The sequence below is a fragment of the Manis javanica genome, chromosome 2 (assembly GCF_040802235.1).
Source record: "Manis javanica isolate MJ-LG chromosome 2, MJ_LKY, whole genome shotgun sequence".
Taxonomy (NCBI): Eukaryota; Metazoa; Chordata; class Mammalia; order Pholidota; family Manidae; genus Manis; species Manis javanica.
Genome location: NC_133157.1, coordinates 226,328,899 through 226,344,501, shown reverse-complemented (window position 1 = coordinate 226,344,501; position 15,603 = coordinate 226,328,899). Strand labels below are relative to the sequence as shown.

General features: G+C 56.1%; 1 protein-coding gene across 8 annotated transcripts in view; it reads right to left on the bottom strand.

The window, feature by feature from the left end:
* The window catches only part of MROH1 (maestro heat like repeat family member 1), a 68,799-nt gene that overhangs the window by 13,078 nt on the left and 40,118 nt on the right, over window positions 1-15,603 (bottom strand). For 7 of the 8 annotated variants that reach the window (XR_012128637.1, XM_073230332.1, XM_073230331.1 and 4 more), the window contains 17 exons: window positions 14,864-14,937; window positions 13,220-13,342; window positions 7,238-7,345; window positions 6,844-6,988; window positions 6,658-6,698; window positions 6,288-6,429; window positions 5,903-5,955; window positions 5,377-5,484; window positions 4,858-4,977; window positions 4,603-4,725; window positions 3,648-3,794; window positions 3,546-3,572; window positions 2,651-2,773; window positions 2,358-2,437; window positions 2,149-2,260; window positions 1,950-2,045; window positions 1,341-1,445 (listed from right to left, as the gene is read on the bottom strand). Coding sequence is in view for 7 of the 8 variants with exons in the window: in XM_073230332.1 (XP_073086433.1) it covers window positions 1,341-1,445; window positions 1,950-2,045; window positions 2,149-2,260; window positions 2,358-2,437; window positions 2,651-2,773; window positions 3,546-3,572; window positions 3,648-3,794; window positions 4,603-4,725; window positions 4,858-4,977; window positions 5,377-5,484; window positions 5,903-5,955; window positions 6,288-6,429; window positions 6,658-6,698; window positions 6,844-6,988; window positions 7,238-7,345; window positions 13,220-13,342; window positions 14,864-14,937 (1,727 nt within the window). In the remaining variant the exon portion in view is untranslated. The remainder of the gene's footprint in view (window positions 1-1,340; window positions 1,446-1,949; window positions 2,046-2,148; window positions 2,261-2,357; window positions 2,438-2,650; window positions 2,774-3,545; window positions 3,573-3,647; window positions 3,795-4,602; window positions 4,726-4,857; window positions 4,978-5,376; window positions 5,485-5,902; window positions 5,956-6,287; window positions 6,430-6,657; window positions 6,699-6,843; window positions 6,989-7,237; window positions 7,346-13,219; window positions 13,343-14,863; window positions 14,938-15,603) is intronic. The other variant, XM_073230330.1, reaches the window with a different exon arrangement.

The window sequence follows — 15,603 nt, the reverse complement described above, 5'->3', positions numbered from 1 at the left end:
GCCCCGTGCAGGCGCCTTCCAGAAGGGGCCCTCCCTGGAGGAGAGAAGGCTGGACAAAGGGCCTAGGGGACCAGTTGCTGCTTCCCAAGAGAGGACAGGTGCCTCACTGGGCACGTGAAGACGAACTTTCATTGGACCAGGAGTATGTGAAAAGCAGGCCACGAAGGCAGGGAGTGGAAAAACCCAGCTGGGCACGTGCAGATTCCGCCACGTCCGTGCCATCTCCACTCTGGGGCTTAGAAAAAAACAAACCACCAAGGGAAAAAGCCTACAATCACCCTGACCGACAACAGAAAGTTATCCGACAGCATCTAGTTATTCCTAATGAAAAGTCCTCATTAAAACAGATGGATGTTTCTGGAATATAAGAAATAAATATTGCCAACCCCGTCAGGCATCATGCTTAACAGTGACACCGTCTGCCGGCCGGGGCTGCCGCCAGCCCCCACCTTGCTCTGGAAGGCAGCGCAGCAAGAAGGCGCTGCACCGCTGAGGGTGGAAGGCAGTGCTCCCGGCGTCAGAGGACATGCTCGCCACCGAGAGGCACACAGCCGGGATCGGCGTGGGGGTGATGGGAGCATGTGGTCCCTGCACTCCAGGTCCACAGGTTCCCTCAAACGCAATCCAGGAGAAGGCTACCTGGTGACAGCAACGGCCGGGGGATCTGCAGGCCACAGCCCTGCTGTGTCCGAGGGCCCCAAGGGCCTGCGCAGAGACCTGCTCTTAAAGGGCTTGCTAAGCAAATCAATCTGCCACCTCCATGCGATCACCACCAAAACTGCAGCCAGCACTTTAGGGCGTGTCCAGCGTGCGCTACAATCAGCTGGACTCATGGCCTGCAGAACATGGTGGAATTCTGAGACAGTGTGATACCAGCTACTTGGAAATACTGAAACGCACAGTGACTGTGCAGCTGCGAAGGGGAGCCCCTCCCACGGGCCACCACCGCCCCCGTGTCCGCCTCCTCCGCGGCATCCCTGTGCCCAGGCCCCTCTGCCCTTGCCAAGCTCTTGCTTCTGCGTCGAGCGTCCTCATTCCCGTTGACCCCACTGCCCGTCGCCCTGCGCTCACGTGGTGGACATGGCACACGTCAGACCCACTGAGGTGTGGGCTGCTGAGGACGAGGGTGCCCGTCAGACTCGACACCGAGTGGCCAGCCCTGAGGACGATTCCTGGCTCCGACAGGTCCTCCACCCACCTCCCCAAGAGGGCCCGGGACTTGCTGGAGTCCAGGAGGAGTCTAGGGCCGCAGGCAGAGGAAGGGCAGCCTGCAGGGGCCCTGGGTGCAAAGGCTGCAGAGTCCCCGGCCAGAGGAGCAGGAGCGGGACCTGGGTACTCACGCTGATGTACAGGTGCTCACGCAGGTGCTGCAGGAGGCAGGCGCTCAGGCCCAGAGCCCGCGCCCGCTCGTGGCCCTGAGGGGACTTGATCCACGGCCTCAGGTGCTGGGAAAGAGGGGGCTTCACACAGGGGCAGCTCAGGCCAGCCAGGAAGCAGAAGCCTGTGCGCGCCGGCGGGTCGTGGTCCTGCCTTGCTTGGCTGTGGGGCCAGCGGGCCCGGTCAGAGCAGGTCACCCGCTGCAGCTTCTTCTGCCCTGTCACTCTGTCCTGCTGGCCTGGCCCACAGAGGTACAGGGTGCTCCTGGAAGCAGGTGGGTCCCACCCCTACCTCCCACAGTGCTGGAAACACAGCCACCACATGCCCGTTCCCCAGGGGGCCAGGAAGCTCGTGTCTGGGGCACCTGTCGTCTCTCCACCCCAGCATGTGACTGAGGGGAGGCGAGAACAGGCCAGGCCCCCACCTGCATCAGGGCCCACCCCCATGTGCACACCTGTCTGCTCAGAACCCCCACACCCACATGAGCAGAGAGCACAGAACTGTCCCTGCAGCGCCTGGCGGCAAAAGGCAAAGGGAACCAGGTGAGGGGCCGCGTGTGCGCCACCGCTTACCTCCACCATGGTCTGCAGGCCCTGGGGGGTCATGTTCCGCTGAAGGAGGCTCGTCAGCAAATCCTCAAGGGCGCGCATGGTGTCCAGGTAGAGGCACTGGGAGCAGGTGAGGCACCACCTCCAGGGTCCCTGCCACCCACAGAGGCCTTCCTGCTGCCCCCCAAGATGCAGGCACATGGGAGGGGGCCCGTGGTGATACCTCTTGGCCACCATCCTGCCCCTCGGGCTCGGGCAGCACAGCCATGACGCTGTGCAGGCAGCCACGGATCATGTCCACCCTGGCCTGCTCTTCCAGCGGGGGCCCCAGGGAGCTGAGTGCGGAGTTAAGGGTGGAGACTCTCTGAGCGGCACAGCACCCATGCCCAGCACTCATGCACAGATAGGTCCCTGAGCCTGCATCAAGGATACACCAGGTGAGTGCAGGCGAGCATGGCCTTCTTCCGAATAGGTGTTCTCAGGGAGTCTGGGGGTTCGGCCTTGATGAACTCCTAGGGGTGGGGCCACACAACTCAGCCCGGGGCCAAAGGGCCAGCTTCCCTCCCAGTCAGTCTTCCGGTCAGTGCTGGCTACACGCTGACTCTGTCCTCAACCCCAGGGGGTGCTGGGGCCCCTCACTGCAGGCCTCTGCGTCCTGCCCCGGCCCACCTGCCCTGTCTGTGCTGGCACCCTCGAAGCTGTCCTGGGACCCAGCCCGAGCTCACCACCAAGTGTGCCACCAGCTCTGCTTTCTGCGAGAAGTGGAAGGAGCCGGCTTGCGGGCTGTTGCAGATGGCCTGGGTGGCCATGTGCAGGCTCTGGACGAGGCACAGCTTCAGGGCCGGGTCCTGGCGAGACACAGGGCTGCAGAGGGCCGCTGGCGCCTGCCCCCTGTGCAGCTCTGTCCTGAGGGCAGGCCGCTGCCCCTTGGCCATGGGGCTCAGCCCCGAATGGATAGCTGCCAACAGCAGCAGAGGCCAGGGCACATGCCTTCCCTTCCCTCTGCTTCCTGCCAGCCAGTCATCCAGCTATCACTGAAGCCACAGGACAGAGAAGGGGTCTGTGAGGGGCCCCTGAGGCACCCAGCTCTCTCTGCCTGGACCAGGCCTGGGGGCCACCACAGCCCTGGGCAGACCCTGCTGTGTGGCTGAGCGCCCGAATGCTCAAGGGCTTGGGAAAAGGCACGCCTCTCAGACTAGCCCTGCATCCCACCCACCAACCCCAGGAGACCCAAGGGGGCACGGGCTGCTCCCAGATGGAGGCTGCAGGCTGGTGCCGAGGTTCCAGAAGGGAAATGTCAGTGAGGCCAGAGACCGCTGCCCGTGCCTCAGAGCTCACCCAGGCCCTCCCCTCGTGGTGAGCCCCCATGAGCACGAGGGGCTGAGGAGAAGGCCTGTGGCCCGTGGCTCCCCACCCACCACCCAGAGCCCAGGGCAGAGCGGGCTCCCGGCCCCTCAGTACGTGGGGGCAGGCCGGGAGTTCCTCAACGCCCTCCCCCTGGACTGGGCCCAGGAGGCCCGGGAGGTGCCCCGCGGCCGCCCCTCCACAGGCTCTGCCGGAGCCCACAGCCCAGAGGAGAGAGGGCAGGTGCAGCTCACCCGTCACCCCGGCACACTGTACCTTGGTCTCTACCTTCACTCCCAGAACCTGAACAACAAACAACAAAGTGAGTCGCACTGTGGCCTGGTGCAATGCCCCCACCCGGACTGCCCGGGCACCCGCCTTGGTGCTGAAGCACTGGAACATGTTCCGCAGGATGTCCGACTCCACCCGGGCCAGCAGCAGCTCAGGGGGGGCCCGGGCCGCCACGTGCCCGTAGCACAGGATCAGGGCGCTCTTCACCTTGTCCGTCTCGCTCTCACTTCGGTCCTGAGTGGCCAGAGTCGGCAGCATGTCCGAGATGAGCTAACCTCAGCCCCAGTGGGGAGCCCTGGGGAAGAGTCCCCAGTCCCTCTGGCACAGGCGTGCGGCTGTCAGCAAGTTGGAGGCAAGCCCGGGCTGGGGGGCAGCACTGGCACACCCCAGGGCATCCCTCCACAGGGACAGCAGGACAGGCCAGCCTGGCCAGGTGAGGGCCTGCTGGGCACCAAGTGGCAGACAGGAAAGGGCCAAGTAGGGGCTAAGGTGGGGGGGCGAGCAGGAGCTGGGGCACAACAGAAAGGCCAGAGTTGGGGTTGCCGCCCACTGGGGCAGCTTGCACAGGGGCCTGTTTGGACCTGTGCACACAGCATGGTGGGCAGTTCCCACACACCTGGCCCAGCACTGGGGTCCCATCACTGGGACCGGCACTGAGACCAAACACCGTAACACTGAGGCCTAAAGGCCGGGGGCAGGCGGGGTGGCCAGTCCCTCTGGAGTCAGGCTTGGGCGAGAACGAAGCCTCAGCTGGCTACCAAGGGACACGCCACTCTTGCTGCCCCAAGCCCATCACTGTGGGGCTGGCGGGGGCAGAGGGCTGCATGCCCCGTGTCACCAGCTGGGAAGGGCCCACACACTCTGCCCACAAGTGGAGGCCAAAGGCTACCTCCCTGCCCCATGGGCAGGCTTCAGGGAACGTTGAGCCCCAAAGCGCCGGGACCTCCACCTCCCAGGCCCTCAAAACATAGGGAGTTGAGGCTGAGACGAAATTCCCAGTCCCACCCAGAACTGCCCCAAGCTGTCAGCCTGACCTTTGTACCTTAAAAATGTTGAAAATGCCAATGGATTTTCTCAACACATTTGACTTTACAAAGTCCTCCAGTTGGGCTAGGGTGTCGTCCAGGTGGGAGATGGCACAGATCCCAAAACAACAGGCAAGGTCCTGGGGAGGTGCAACAGTGCCCACACGCCTGGGCCGGGGCACGCGTGCACACAGCCCAGGACAGCTGTGCCTGGCCCATACAGGCTGAGCCTGAGACAGGCCCGCCCGCCCGCCCGCCTGCCTGGGGCTCACCTCGCGCTCGGCCTCCTCCTGGGAGCTGGCTGCCTCCAGCAGCTCACGCAGCTGCCCCCTCACCACCTCCTTACTCGAGGTGGCGCCCAGGGTGGTTCCTATGCACTTATACAGGAAGCTCTACAATAAAGCCGGCAGTGTGGTCATGCCACGCCCCCGAGGGAAGGATGTCCAGACCACCACGGGGCTGCTCCTGGCAGTGTCCACACGGCCACTGGGGCGCAGGAGGGGCCGTCAGGAGCCCACGTCCCTGGCCAACACAAGGACCTGGTGAGCTCTGGGCAGCAACTGAACAGAGGGTGGGGCTGTGGGTCCCGCATCTCCCAGGAATCAGCCATGAAGAGGAGACACAAACGCCTTCTCCCCTGGCTCTACCAGGCCCACAGGGGATACCCGAGCAGGCTCAAGCTGAAAGTAATGCAGGGTCAGGGCACAAGAATTCGGAGCCTGAGGGTCATGTCCAGAACCCCAGGACAGGCTATCCTCTGATCTCTTCCAGGGGCGCACCCCCCAGTGCACCTTCTCCTGGGGCATCCTGTTGTAGCAGGGCAGCTGCTTGCACATCTCCAGGCTCAGCCGGCAGATCCATGTGTCATCAGACACAACGACCAGGGTGTCCCGAAGGAACTGCGGGCAGGAGCCAAATGGTGAGGCCAGGAGCCTAAGGCCCGGAGGGTCATGCACAGTGACCTCAGGGTGGTCCTGCACCAAGGCTTCGCAGAGTCTGCAGATGACCTTTGAGCCCAGGCAGAGCAAACCCTCGGTGGTCAACATGCAACCGACTGAGGGTGCAGATGGCTCTGGGCTGGGCAGGGACAGGACAGTGGCTTTCATGGCCAGGGCAGCTCAGAGTCCCTGAGACTTGGCCCTGTCACAGCAGGGTGGGCAATCTGAAAGGGCAACGGACAGTCCCCTCACCCCGGGACACCCACCTGTCCTCCTGCCCCTCCCCCAGCCCCTTGACACATCTGCTGCCCTGGCCAGAAGGACCCCCACGCCCACGCCCACCCCAGGACAGACCACGCCCTCCACCTGGCCCTCTCACCGTCAGCAGCTTCTCCTCCCACTCCCTCTGTGACAGGGTCTCCTCGGTATATTCTGAAATGGCCAGTCACACATTCAGCCCATCGCAGCCGGCAGGAGTAGAGAGCTCCGAGAACCCTGCCCCAGCACGCTCACCAGCCCCAAACCCTGACCAGAGCCCCCCAAGGGCCAGTCCCACCCTCCCCGGGCACAGAGGAAGCCCCAGGGCAGAGTCCACATCCCAGGTGCCACCAGGTGCCACCCAGCGTGGGGGCCCTTCCCTACACCACAGTAGAAACTGCTTCTTCTGCCTGACAGGGCCCTGGTCCCCACAGGCCAGGTCTGAGGCAGGCTGGCAGAAGCAGGGCCACAGATGGACAGGCACCGCCCACCTCCCGGGGCCTTACCATCCAGGCACTTCAGCAGCAGGGCGATGGCTGCTGCCCACTGCTGGCCCAGCAAAGGGTGGATATTCTGATGCAGGACACTGAGGAGGCGCAGCGAGGCCACTCCGCGGCCACCCCCCACGTAGGGGCTGGAGGCCACAGTCTGAGGGAGGCAGGGAGCCTGAGGAGTGGGGGCTCGGGCCCGCCCAGGGCTACAACACCCGCCCACCAGGTGGGTAGCTCCCCACAGCCCCACCAGAGCACCTGGCCCTACTGAGAGGCAGCCTGGGGACACGGGGACATGGGCACAGCCTGCTCCCGTCCTGATGCCCATCGGGAGGGGATGCAGCCAGTGTGCATTAGGCGCAAAATACTGAAGCAGGATGCTCACCAGAAGTCTTGTGGTTATGGCGAAGGGAGACGGGAGGGCTGCTGGAAAGGGGGCCAGGAAACACTCAGGGGGCTGCCTGCACCCTGTGGTGGGGGCAGGGTGGGAGGAGGGCCAGAGCTGGGGCTGGGGTAGGGTGGAGACGGGGGGCAGTGAGGTCCGAGTCTGGGGAAAGCGGGCAGGGCGCACCATTGCTGTCATACTGGATGAGGAGGGCACCGGCCCCTGCCTCCTGCCTCTTCTGGGCCAGGTGCACGAGGCTCCTGCAGAGCGGGGTCAGCGCCCCGGTGAAACACACAGGGGTGAGGAACTCGAGCAGGTATGGCCAGAGGACCTGTAGGCATAGCTATGGTCTGTCTCTGGTGGACAGCGGCTCAGAAGCACCGGCAGCCAGGGCAACAGCCTTAGAAGAGCCCTCACTGCAGGCTCACGAAGGCCTGGCCAGTGCTGAGAGCAAGGCCACCCGAGTGCCCCCGAGGCTCCCCACTGCCGGGTCCAGAGTCACCAGGCGGGGCCAGGGGCTCGAGGGCCAGCTGCTTGGGTGTGCATGCCGGGGCAGGTGTGGGCGGGACTGCACACTCACGTCACTCATCCTGTCCACGGTGGTGCTGACCAGGTAGAGCGTGCTGACGCTGACAGCCCGCACGCTGTCGGCCACGAGGTCCTCCCCGTCAGGGCCCAGCTGCTGAGACTGGGGACAGGGGACAGGGGGCAAGGCAGGAGCCCATGTGGGGGACGTGGCCACGAGGACACAGCCTGTTGGAAGCAGGACAGACCCTGCCCAGCCTCCCCCAGGGCGACACCCAGGTGTCTGCCCCTGGCGGGAAATGCATGTGTTGAACTAGCCCAGGGCAACAGGCTCACTGGCTTAGCTCTGGTCTCCAAACTAAAGGAAAACCCGAGCCCGTCCTGTAAGACACCAATTCCGAAAGAGCTAACTTTATCCCTGACTTCGGCAATGCCGACAACCACAGACATGAGAGGGCCTTTGTGCCAGTGACGACTGCCTAAGGAAACTCCACCTGCCGTCGGGAGCAGCTGACCTGGCTGGCGGCTCCCGTGAGACGCCTGGCGTCCTCTCTGGTGAGAAGCACTGCAAAGCCCCTCGGGAGCCCTCCCGACGCCTTGTCCGAGCCTCCCCGCTGATTCTTGGAAATACCAAAAGCAGACTGACCAGCAAGAGAAACTGGCAAAACCATAAGACTGCAAGAGACTTTCAGTGTCTCTCACTTAGAAGTCAAAGATCACAGCAAAAACAGGGATATTTAGGCTTGAAAAACAATTGTTGAAGCATGCCTAAAAATGCAGATAGAACATTATACCCAGTGCATGTGAACAACTTTAAAGCCTAACTGTCTATTAGGCAAAACAAAAAATAAATACATCTCATCAAACTCTTAAAAGCAAAAATAAACCTGGCCAGATTCAAGGTAGACAATGCAATAAATTACACATCCACAATAGCAATGAAAAGCTATTCACTTAGGAAACTTTAAATACCCTAAAAGAAACTTTGGGCTAAACCCAAATAGAAACTGAAAGCTGTCTTACAGTGAACACAGAGATGGCGCACAAACCTATCAGAAGCAGGCATGATATCACAGACAAAAGAACATGAACCTGACCCCAAACACACTAAAGGTGGAAAAATAGTATGAACCAAGAACCATAAAAAAATGTGCAAGATTGTAGCACATGACATGTAGAATTTGATTCAGGAAATCAATAGTGAAACACATGATCACCACTGAGGAAGAAACTACTGACTCGGAAGAACAGATTGAAGACCTCAAGGGAAAAGAAGGAAAGGGGAATTTTTAAAGAACAAAAGATAAGTTAAAAGGTATGAAAGATGGAAGTACTAACTAATATTCAGCTAATAGAAGTACTGGAATTAGACAGAAATAAACATGGAGACCAAGAAAAATTTATAGAAAGAAGGAGACAAATTCCCCAGAAATAGGCGGTAAATGGAGCTCATTTGAAAAGGTCCCACAGAGCTGGGTCAAGGCGAGCCTAGAATGTCTCGTGCCGAAAAGGAAAGGGAGGCTCAAAGGATGCTGGAGACACGCTGCACGGACACAGGAGCCGGCTCAGTGGGGACTTTCGGTGCCACCAGGACCAACGACACAGACCATGGGTTACAGCTCGTGAAACAAGAAGCTGTGAGCCCACCTTGGCCCATGTGCGAACACGAGAATGGAAAGGCTCTTGGTCACAACAGAAGGCAAAAAAATTTACAGAAAAATGAATGGAGTTAGAGAATCATCAACTGATGCTAAAACCAGTAGGTAAAAGTTTAATCGGCTAACTATCAAAGTTTATTCATGTTGTAGCATATGTGGCAGAGTTTCCTTCCTTTTTAAGGAGGAAAAATTCATCCACTGGTGGACTTGGGTTGCTCCTACATTTTAGGTACTGTGAACATGGGTGTACAAATCTCACTTCAAGATCTTGCTTTCAACTCTTTTTGGGTATATATTCAGAAGTGGAATTGCTGGGTCATGCGGTAATTCCAATTTTAACTTTTCTGACGACCAGCCATACTGGTTTCCAAGGCACCTTAAGTATTTAACATTAGGGAACTTGGCTTTTGACATTTCCTAAGTGATAAGAGTGTTTTGGCTGCCTGCGGCACTGAGCACCTGCTCTCCTTTAGGGAGTCTGGAATTTTGGTGGTTGTGGCTGGCAGAAAGCGCCTACCTGGCCTGCCTCCAACTAAAACCTTGGACCCTGAATCTCAGGAATCTTGCACTTGTGTCGTGGCATTTCCTGCAGCAGGAGGGAGGGTCTTCTGCGTGGCAGCTTCTGGGAGAGCATGAGAAATCTGCCCATGGATGTAGCCATGAGTACAACTGCCTCTCAGTCCTGCAAGTCCTGAATCACTAAGCATACAGGTGGTCTCGGGGCCCTCGACCCCGAGACACACTAACAAAGCTACTCAAGAAAACCAGATGGCCTAAATGGTCCTTTGTTTCTTAAAGAAGTTGAATTCATGGTTAAAAACTTTCCAACAAAGAAACCTTCAGGCCCACATGGCTCTACCTAAGAATTCTACCAAAGATTTAAGGGAAAAAATGATACCAAATCTTCACAAACTCTTCCAGAAATTAGAAGAGGAGGGAACATGTCTAAAACTCACTTAATGAGACTCTAGCATTGCCAGTGAAAGACATTACAAGGGAACAATAGACAAATATTCCTTCTGAACAGATGCAAAATCTCTCAGCAAAGTATTAGCAAATCAAATCCAGCAATATATTTAAAGGATAATAAATTGTGATCAAGTACAGTTTATCATGGTACTGAAAGGTTCATTCAACATTTAAAAAGCAATAGTTTATGTACAAAAGAATTGACAGCAAGATCTTTAATATTCAAAGAATGAATGTGTTCCCCTAAGAATAGGAACCAAACAAGGATATCTGCTCTCACCGCTTATTTTTAGCATCATACTGGAGATTCTAACCAATGCAATAAGGCAAGAAAAATAAATAAAAGTCATTCAGGTTTGAAAGCAAGAGTAGATCTATGAGAAGACGACATGATGCACTATGTAGAAAACCCCAAAGAATCTATAAAAATCAAGGCCATAGGATATAAGGTCAATGTGTAAAAAACAATTGCATTTCTATATTCTAGCAATGAACAATTGGAGACTGAAGTCGATAAAACTAACTATACTATTATAATAGCACTAAAAACATAAGTTACAAATTTAACAAAATATATGCTGAAAATTACAAATACTGCAGAAAGAAATTAAGGAAGACCTAAATAAATGTAGAGATAAATGTTTTCATGGATTGGAAGACTCGATATTATAGATTTCCATTCTTCACAATGGTCTACAGATTCAACACAATCCCAATCAAAATTCCAACAGGCTTATTTTTCAGAAATCAACAAGATAACTCTAAAATTTATATGGAAAGGCACAGGGACCGTAGCTATAATGGCCAAAAACAATTAGAAGAGGAGGCTGAAGTTGAGGGACTCACACTGTTTGACTTCAAACGTTACATAACGATACAGACCAGTGTGGCTCCACCAACAGGACAGATGCCGATCAGCGCCACAAAACAGAGAGGCCATGACGCCACTTGATTTTTGACAAAGATACAAAGGCAATTCATCAGTGTACGAAGAAGAGTCTTTTCAATCTGTGGTGCTGGAACAACTGGATATCCATATGCAAAACAATGAACCTCAACCCATTCCTCACATTCAGGCAAAAAGTAACTCAAAAAGGATTAAAGACCTAAATGTAAAGCCTGAAAATTAAAACTTCTAGAAAAAAAAAAACCAGGAGAGTGTCTTTGTGACCTTGGGTTAAAGCAAGTATTTACTAGCTAAGACACCAAAAGCATGACCCATAAATAAAAAAACTGATAAGCTGGACTTCTAAATTATTAAAGCTTCTGCTCTTTGAAAGACACTTAAGAAAATAAAAAGACAAACATGCAAAAACCTTGTCAGACTATATTTACAAACCACAAATTTCATAAATAACTTGAACCCAGGATCTATAACGAATGCTCGATAGCCAATAATAAGGAAACAAACAATGCGATCTAAAAACAGGCAAAAGATATGAATAGACACTTAATTAAAGGAATACATGGGTGGTAAACAAGCATAGGGGAAGATGGTCAATGCCAACAGTCATCAGTGAAATGCAAACTAAACCCACAGTAGGACAGCACCTATTAGAATGGCTTAACAGAGAGACAGACAGCCCCCACGTGCTAACAAGGATGCGGGTAACAGGAATTCTCACACACTGCTGGAGGATATGCAAAATGGTGCAGCTACTTTGGAGAACAGCATGGAGGTTTGTTACCAAGTTAAACATATACTTTCCATTTGCCCCAGCGATCTCATACCTGGGTGTCTACCCCAGTGTACAAACAGATCCTCTTGCAGAAACCTGCACACCAGCAGTCATGGTGGCTTTTTCATAACTGCCAAACCTGGAAACAATTTCAATGTTCTTCCATAAACAAACGGCGGTACATCCATATGATGGAGTGCCACTCAGCAGTAAAACTGGACAGATTACTGATAGAACTGACAACACAGATGACCTCAAATATCAAAGAAGTCAGATTTCAAGAGCTCCACACCGTCTTACACCACTTGGATGACATTTTGCAGAATGTGAGCCATGGGAAAGAAAACTAGAGGTGCCAGGGCCTCAGAGTGGAGGAGGCCTGGCCGCAAGGAGGCAAAGGGGACCTGGAGATGCTGGGATGTTCTGGGTCTTGATGTGATAGAGCCTGCGTGACTGTGAACTTGCCAAATGGCACATACCGGCACACTTCAAAGGGCACATTCTACTGTGTGCAAATTACACTTCAGTAACTGTCTTTAAAAGGACATTGGGTAGAAAAAACAAAGTACAGATCAAAGAGTAAAATAATAATAAATACTTTGAATCTTGGGCTCACACTTCTCTAAAGCATTCTAGGGGGACCGAGAACCAGCACAGCTTTTTGCCAATGCCCTGGCGCCCGGTGGCCCTGCTCTGGCCTGCACACCACCAGGCTGGCTGCCCCAAGGCCGACTTGTCAAAGAGAGGCAAGTCATTTGTTTCCTTTCAAGAACATTTTATCACTTTATTTAACATGCTAATAACACCTAACATTTTATTGAAGCATACAAAAAGGCAGACAGACTGACATGCTGGCCCCCCACATGTGCACCCTGCTCCCATCCGCCAAGCAGGAAGCTCCACACACACGGCCACTGCTCTTTTCAAAATCATTTAAATTTGTTAAATTCCCTCCTATATAAAACATTGACAAGGAATTATAGAATTCGTAGTACAACCTTCTTTATGCAAAGGAATTACAAGTACAGTTCTTACCATGGGAGTCTATAAATTTTCTAATATTAAGAGAGAGCTTCAAATCCCAAAATATTGGGGGCTAACAGACTAAACCAGAGGTCTTGATTCTCTCTAGTTTATGCCTGAGGAACTGGTGAAGATACAGAGGTCGAAATTGGCCAAATGGGCCAGTGGACGCCCCCACGCTCCACCCAGAGGCCTGTGGGAAGAGCCCTGAGCTGGGCTCCCTTTGGCTGTCAGTGCCCATGGCTGGGCATCCACTCGCCCTGGGAGAACGAGGATTTCAACACAAATGAAGGGGTCTCGTTTGGGGATATGGAGCCCTAGCCTTGGCACTGTGGACCCGAGGAGGCCCAGCCCAGAGCAGGAGGCCCCCGGGTCACCGTGCTCGCCACAGGCTTGTGTGGCTAACGGCGAAGACACTGGGGGCCTCTTTTGTTTTCACCACAGTCCACTTCACCCTCCAGAAAAGGAACTGGGATTTGCTTAGTGACGTTGGAATGGACAACACCCCAGAGAGCCACGTATCTACTTGGCCTCTGCTTTCCCAGTCCTGGCGGCTAAGGAAGTGAAGTGCCCAGACGCAGAGGCACCTGGAGAAAAGCTGCTGCACACAGGCCCAGACTTATTCACACTCACCCACAAGTGCCCAGCAGCTTCTAACATACGACAGGCTTGTGGCCCAAGCAGGTGGGTGAGGCCGCACTCCCTTACCTCCGTCTCAGGGGGCAGCGCACACTGCTGCACAATGTACTCGATCATTGCCTCGCCTCCAGGCTGCTCCAGGTAGCCGTGGTGGGCCATGGCACTGATCACCTGCACCACAGCCCGCTTCACCTGCCCAGAACCAAGGGAGACCAGGAAGGGCTCAGGGGGAGAGATCTTGGACAGCTCCATGTCTGTCCAGCTGGGAGACAGGAGTCTTGCCCTTTCCTCTGCCTGCACCTGTGCCCACACCTGCACCCTCACCTGTGCATGCATCCACCCTACCCTGCACTACATGCGGCTTCTCCAGCTCCAAACATGCCGGGCCCTGCCTAGTGCTGCCCCACGTTGAGCACAGGGCTGGTGCCTCTTACGTACCATCACCTTGGCCCAGGCCACCCTCCAGGTGAGGGCCCTGAATCTGCAGTTGTCACCCAAACAGTCCTGGAATTCTGGTCACCACCCAGCCCCACTCAGTAACTCCACCCAGTGACCTGTGGTGTGGCATAGCCAGTTAACACCCAGGTAACCCAGCTGAAGACAGCACCGTCTTCCCAAGGTCTCTGCCTCTCCCGGAGCTCTGCTGCTGACACTGGCCCCATGCCCCTCCTTGGGGACCCTTCCCCTGGATCCAGATAACACCCCTCCTCCTTGGATCTCAGGTCAAACATCAGCCCCTGACTGCCCCAGACTCTGTGCCACCCCCAACTACATGTGGACTGAGTGACAGGTATGTGGCAGATTCCAGGCTTGGCATGTGCTCAGCCACACATGTGGGTGGTGGCACAGGATGTGGTCCCTCTGGGTGTCTCAGGGTGCTGTCCCTGAGGAGTTGTTCCACGGCCCACCAGGTAGCTTCTGAAGCTCTCACAGAAGGTCCCCAAACCAGGACACCCAGGATGAGCACAAAGGCTAGGAAGGCCCCCGAGGCCAGGCAGGAGGGCCTCTGCCTCCGCAGTAAGCAGGCCTGCCTGCTGCGGGCTGCACCAGCCTGGGGAGTACCAAGGATGGCCCTGCCCGCAGCCCCGGGGAGGTGGCAGCCACGCCCGTAGACATCTCGCCTGAGGCCAGCATCCTTGTTTCTCCCGGGGCTTCAGGCCCCAGCAAACAGTCTGACAGTGACGTGGGTGGGGGCTTTGGGCCACGCAGTATCAGCTCAGCCACCCAGTGGGCTGAAGGCTGAGGTCCACCATGCAGGCAGCCACCTGGTCTATGTCCTGGAGGCCAGATGATGGCCTGGGACACAAAGGCCAGGGCTCCCCTGGTCGGCAGCCTCCATGCGTGCTGTCACACTGCTGCCGGCTACACACGGAGAGGACACCTGGCTGCTCCGGGTTGGGGCCCTAGGCCCTGCCCCATGGGCCTCTTCCCTGGGCTGGTGTTAGTCTGACCTTTCCCTTCAATACACTGCGACCATGGTACGGGGGCTCTCATGAGCTCTGGGTGTTCTTTGGGACAACTGTTGATCCCGAGGGGATCTTGGGGACCACCGCCTAACGTCATACCTGGTCAAGTGTCTCAGAAGGAAGATATGGGCAACTTGCCCACTCCTGCATCTGATGTCCAGGCCTGGTCAGCAGTGGCTTCAGATCCAGGCCCAGCCACACTCCCTGCAGCGGGTCGGTGCGGAGCTGGCCTGACCCACCAACTCACCTTGCTGTTGGGGTCTAGGAGAGGAAGCCTCATGGAGGAGAGGATAAAGGCCTTCTTGACTCCCATCTGAGCAGCTGCAAGAGACGGATGGAGGCTCAGCCTCCCCAAGACCAAGGCCAGCAGCTGGGCACCATGGGGCCCACGGCTGTGTGGTCAGTGGTCTGGCCCCCGTGTGGGCCTCCACGTGGGGTGGGAGAGAGCACAGGGGCCAGAGTCCACCTACATCTCTCCGGGGCACAGATGGCTTTTCCCCCCAAATAACATTATCTTACCCAAATAAAAAGCTATAAGGCTGGCAGTTTAGGGCAGCAGGTCAGAGTGGGCTGAGTCAGGCAGGGCCCCAAGGGTGGGGAGGCCTGTACAGTATCAGAATCGCATGCAGGCTTGTTAAACCCAGAACAGCCCCACCAGCTCTGCCTTCAGGAGCGCCGTGCCCCGGGAGCTGGTGGTCTGAGGACCCCACTCTGAGAACCAGCAGTGCCAGCCTTTGTTGCCTGGTATTCAGGTGGGGATCAAAGTGACTATCAAGAAGCGGGGGTGAGATTAATAATAATGAAAACAAAGACCTGGGCACAGTGCAGGCTACTGTATGCAATGGTGCTTTCACTCCACACGGCTCTGCCAGGGGTGTCCCCACCTCACCTGGGGGTGTGAGCAGCCCTGTGCCCAAGGCCGCTCTCCGGGGTGCTGGACCACAACATTAGGGGCACACCAGCCAGAAAGTGTGTGGGCAGTGATGT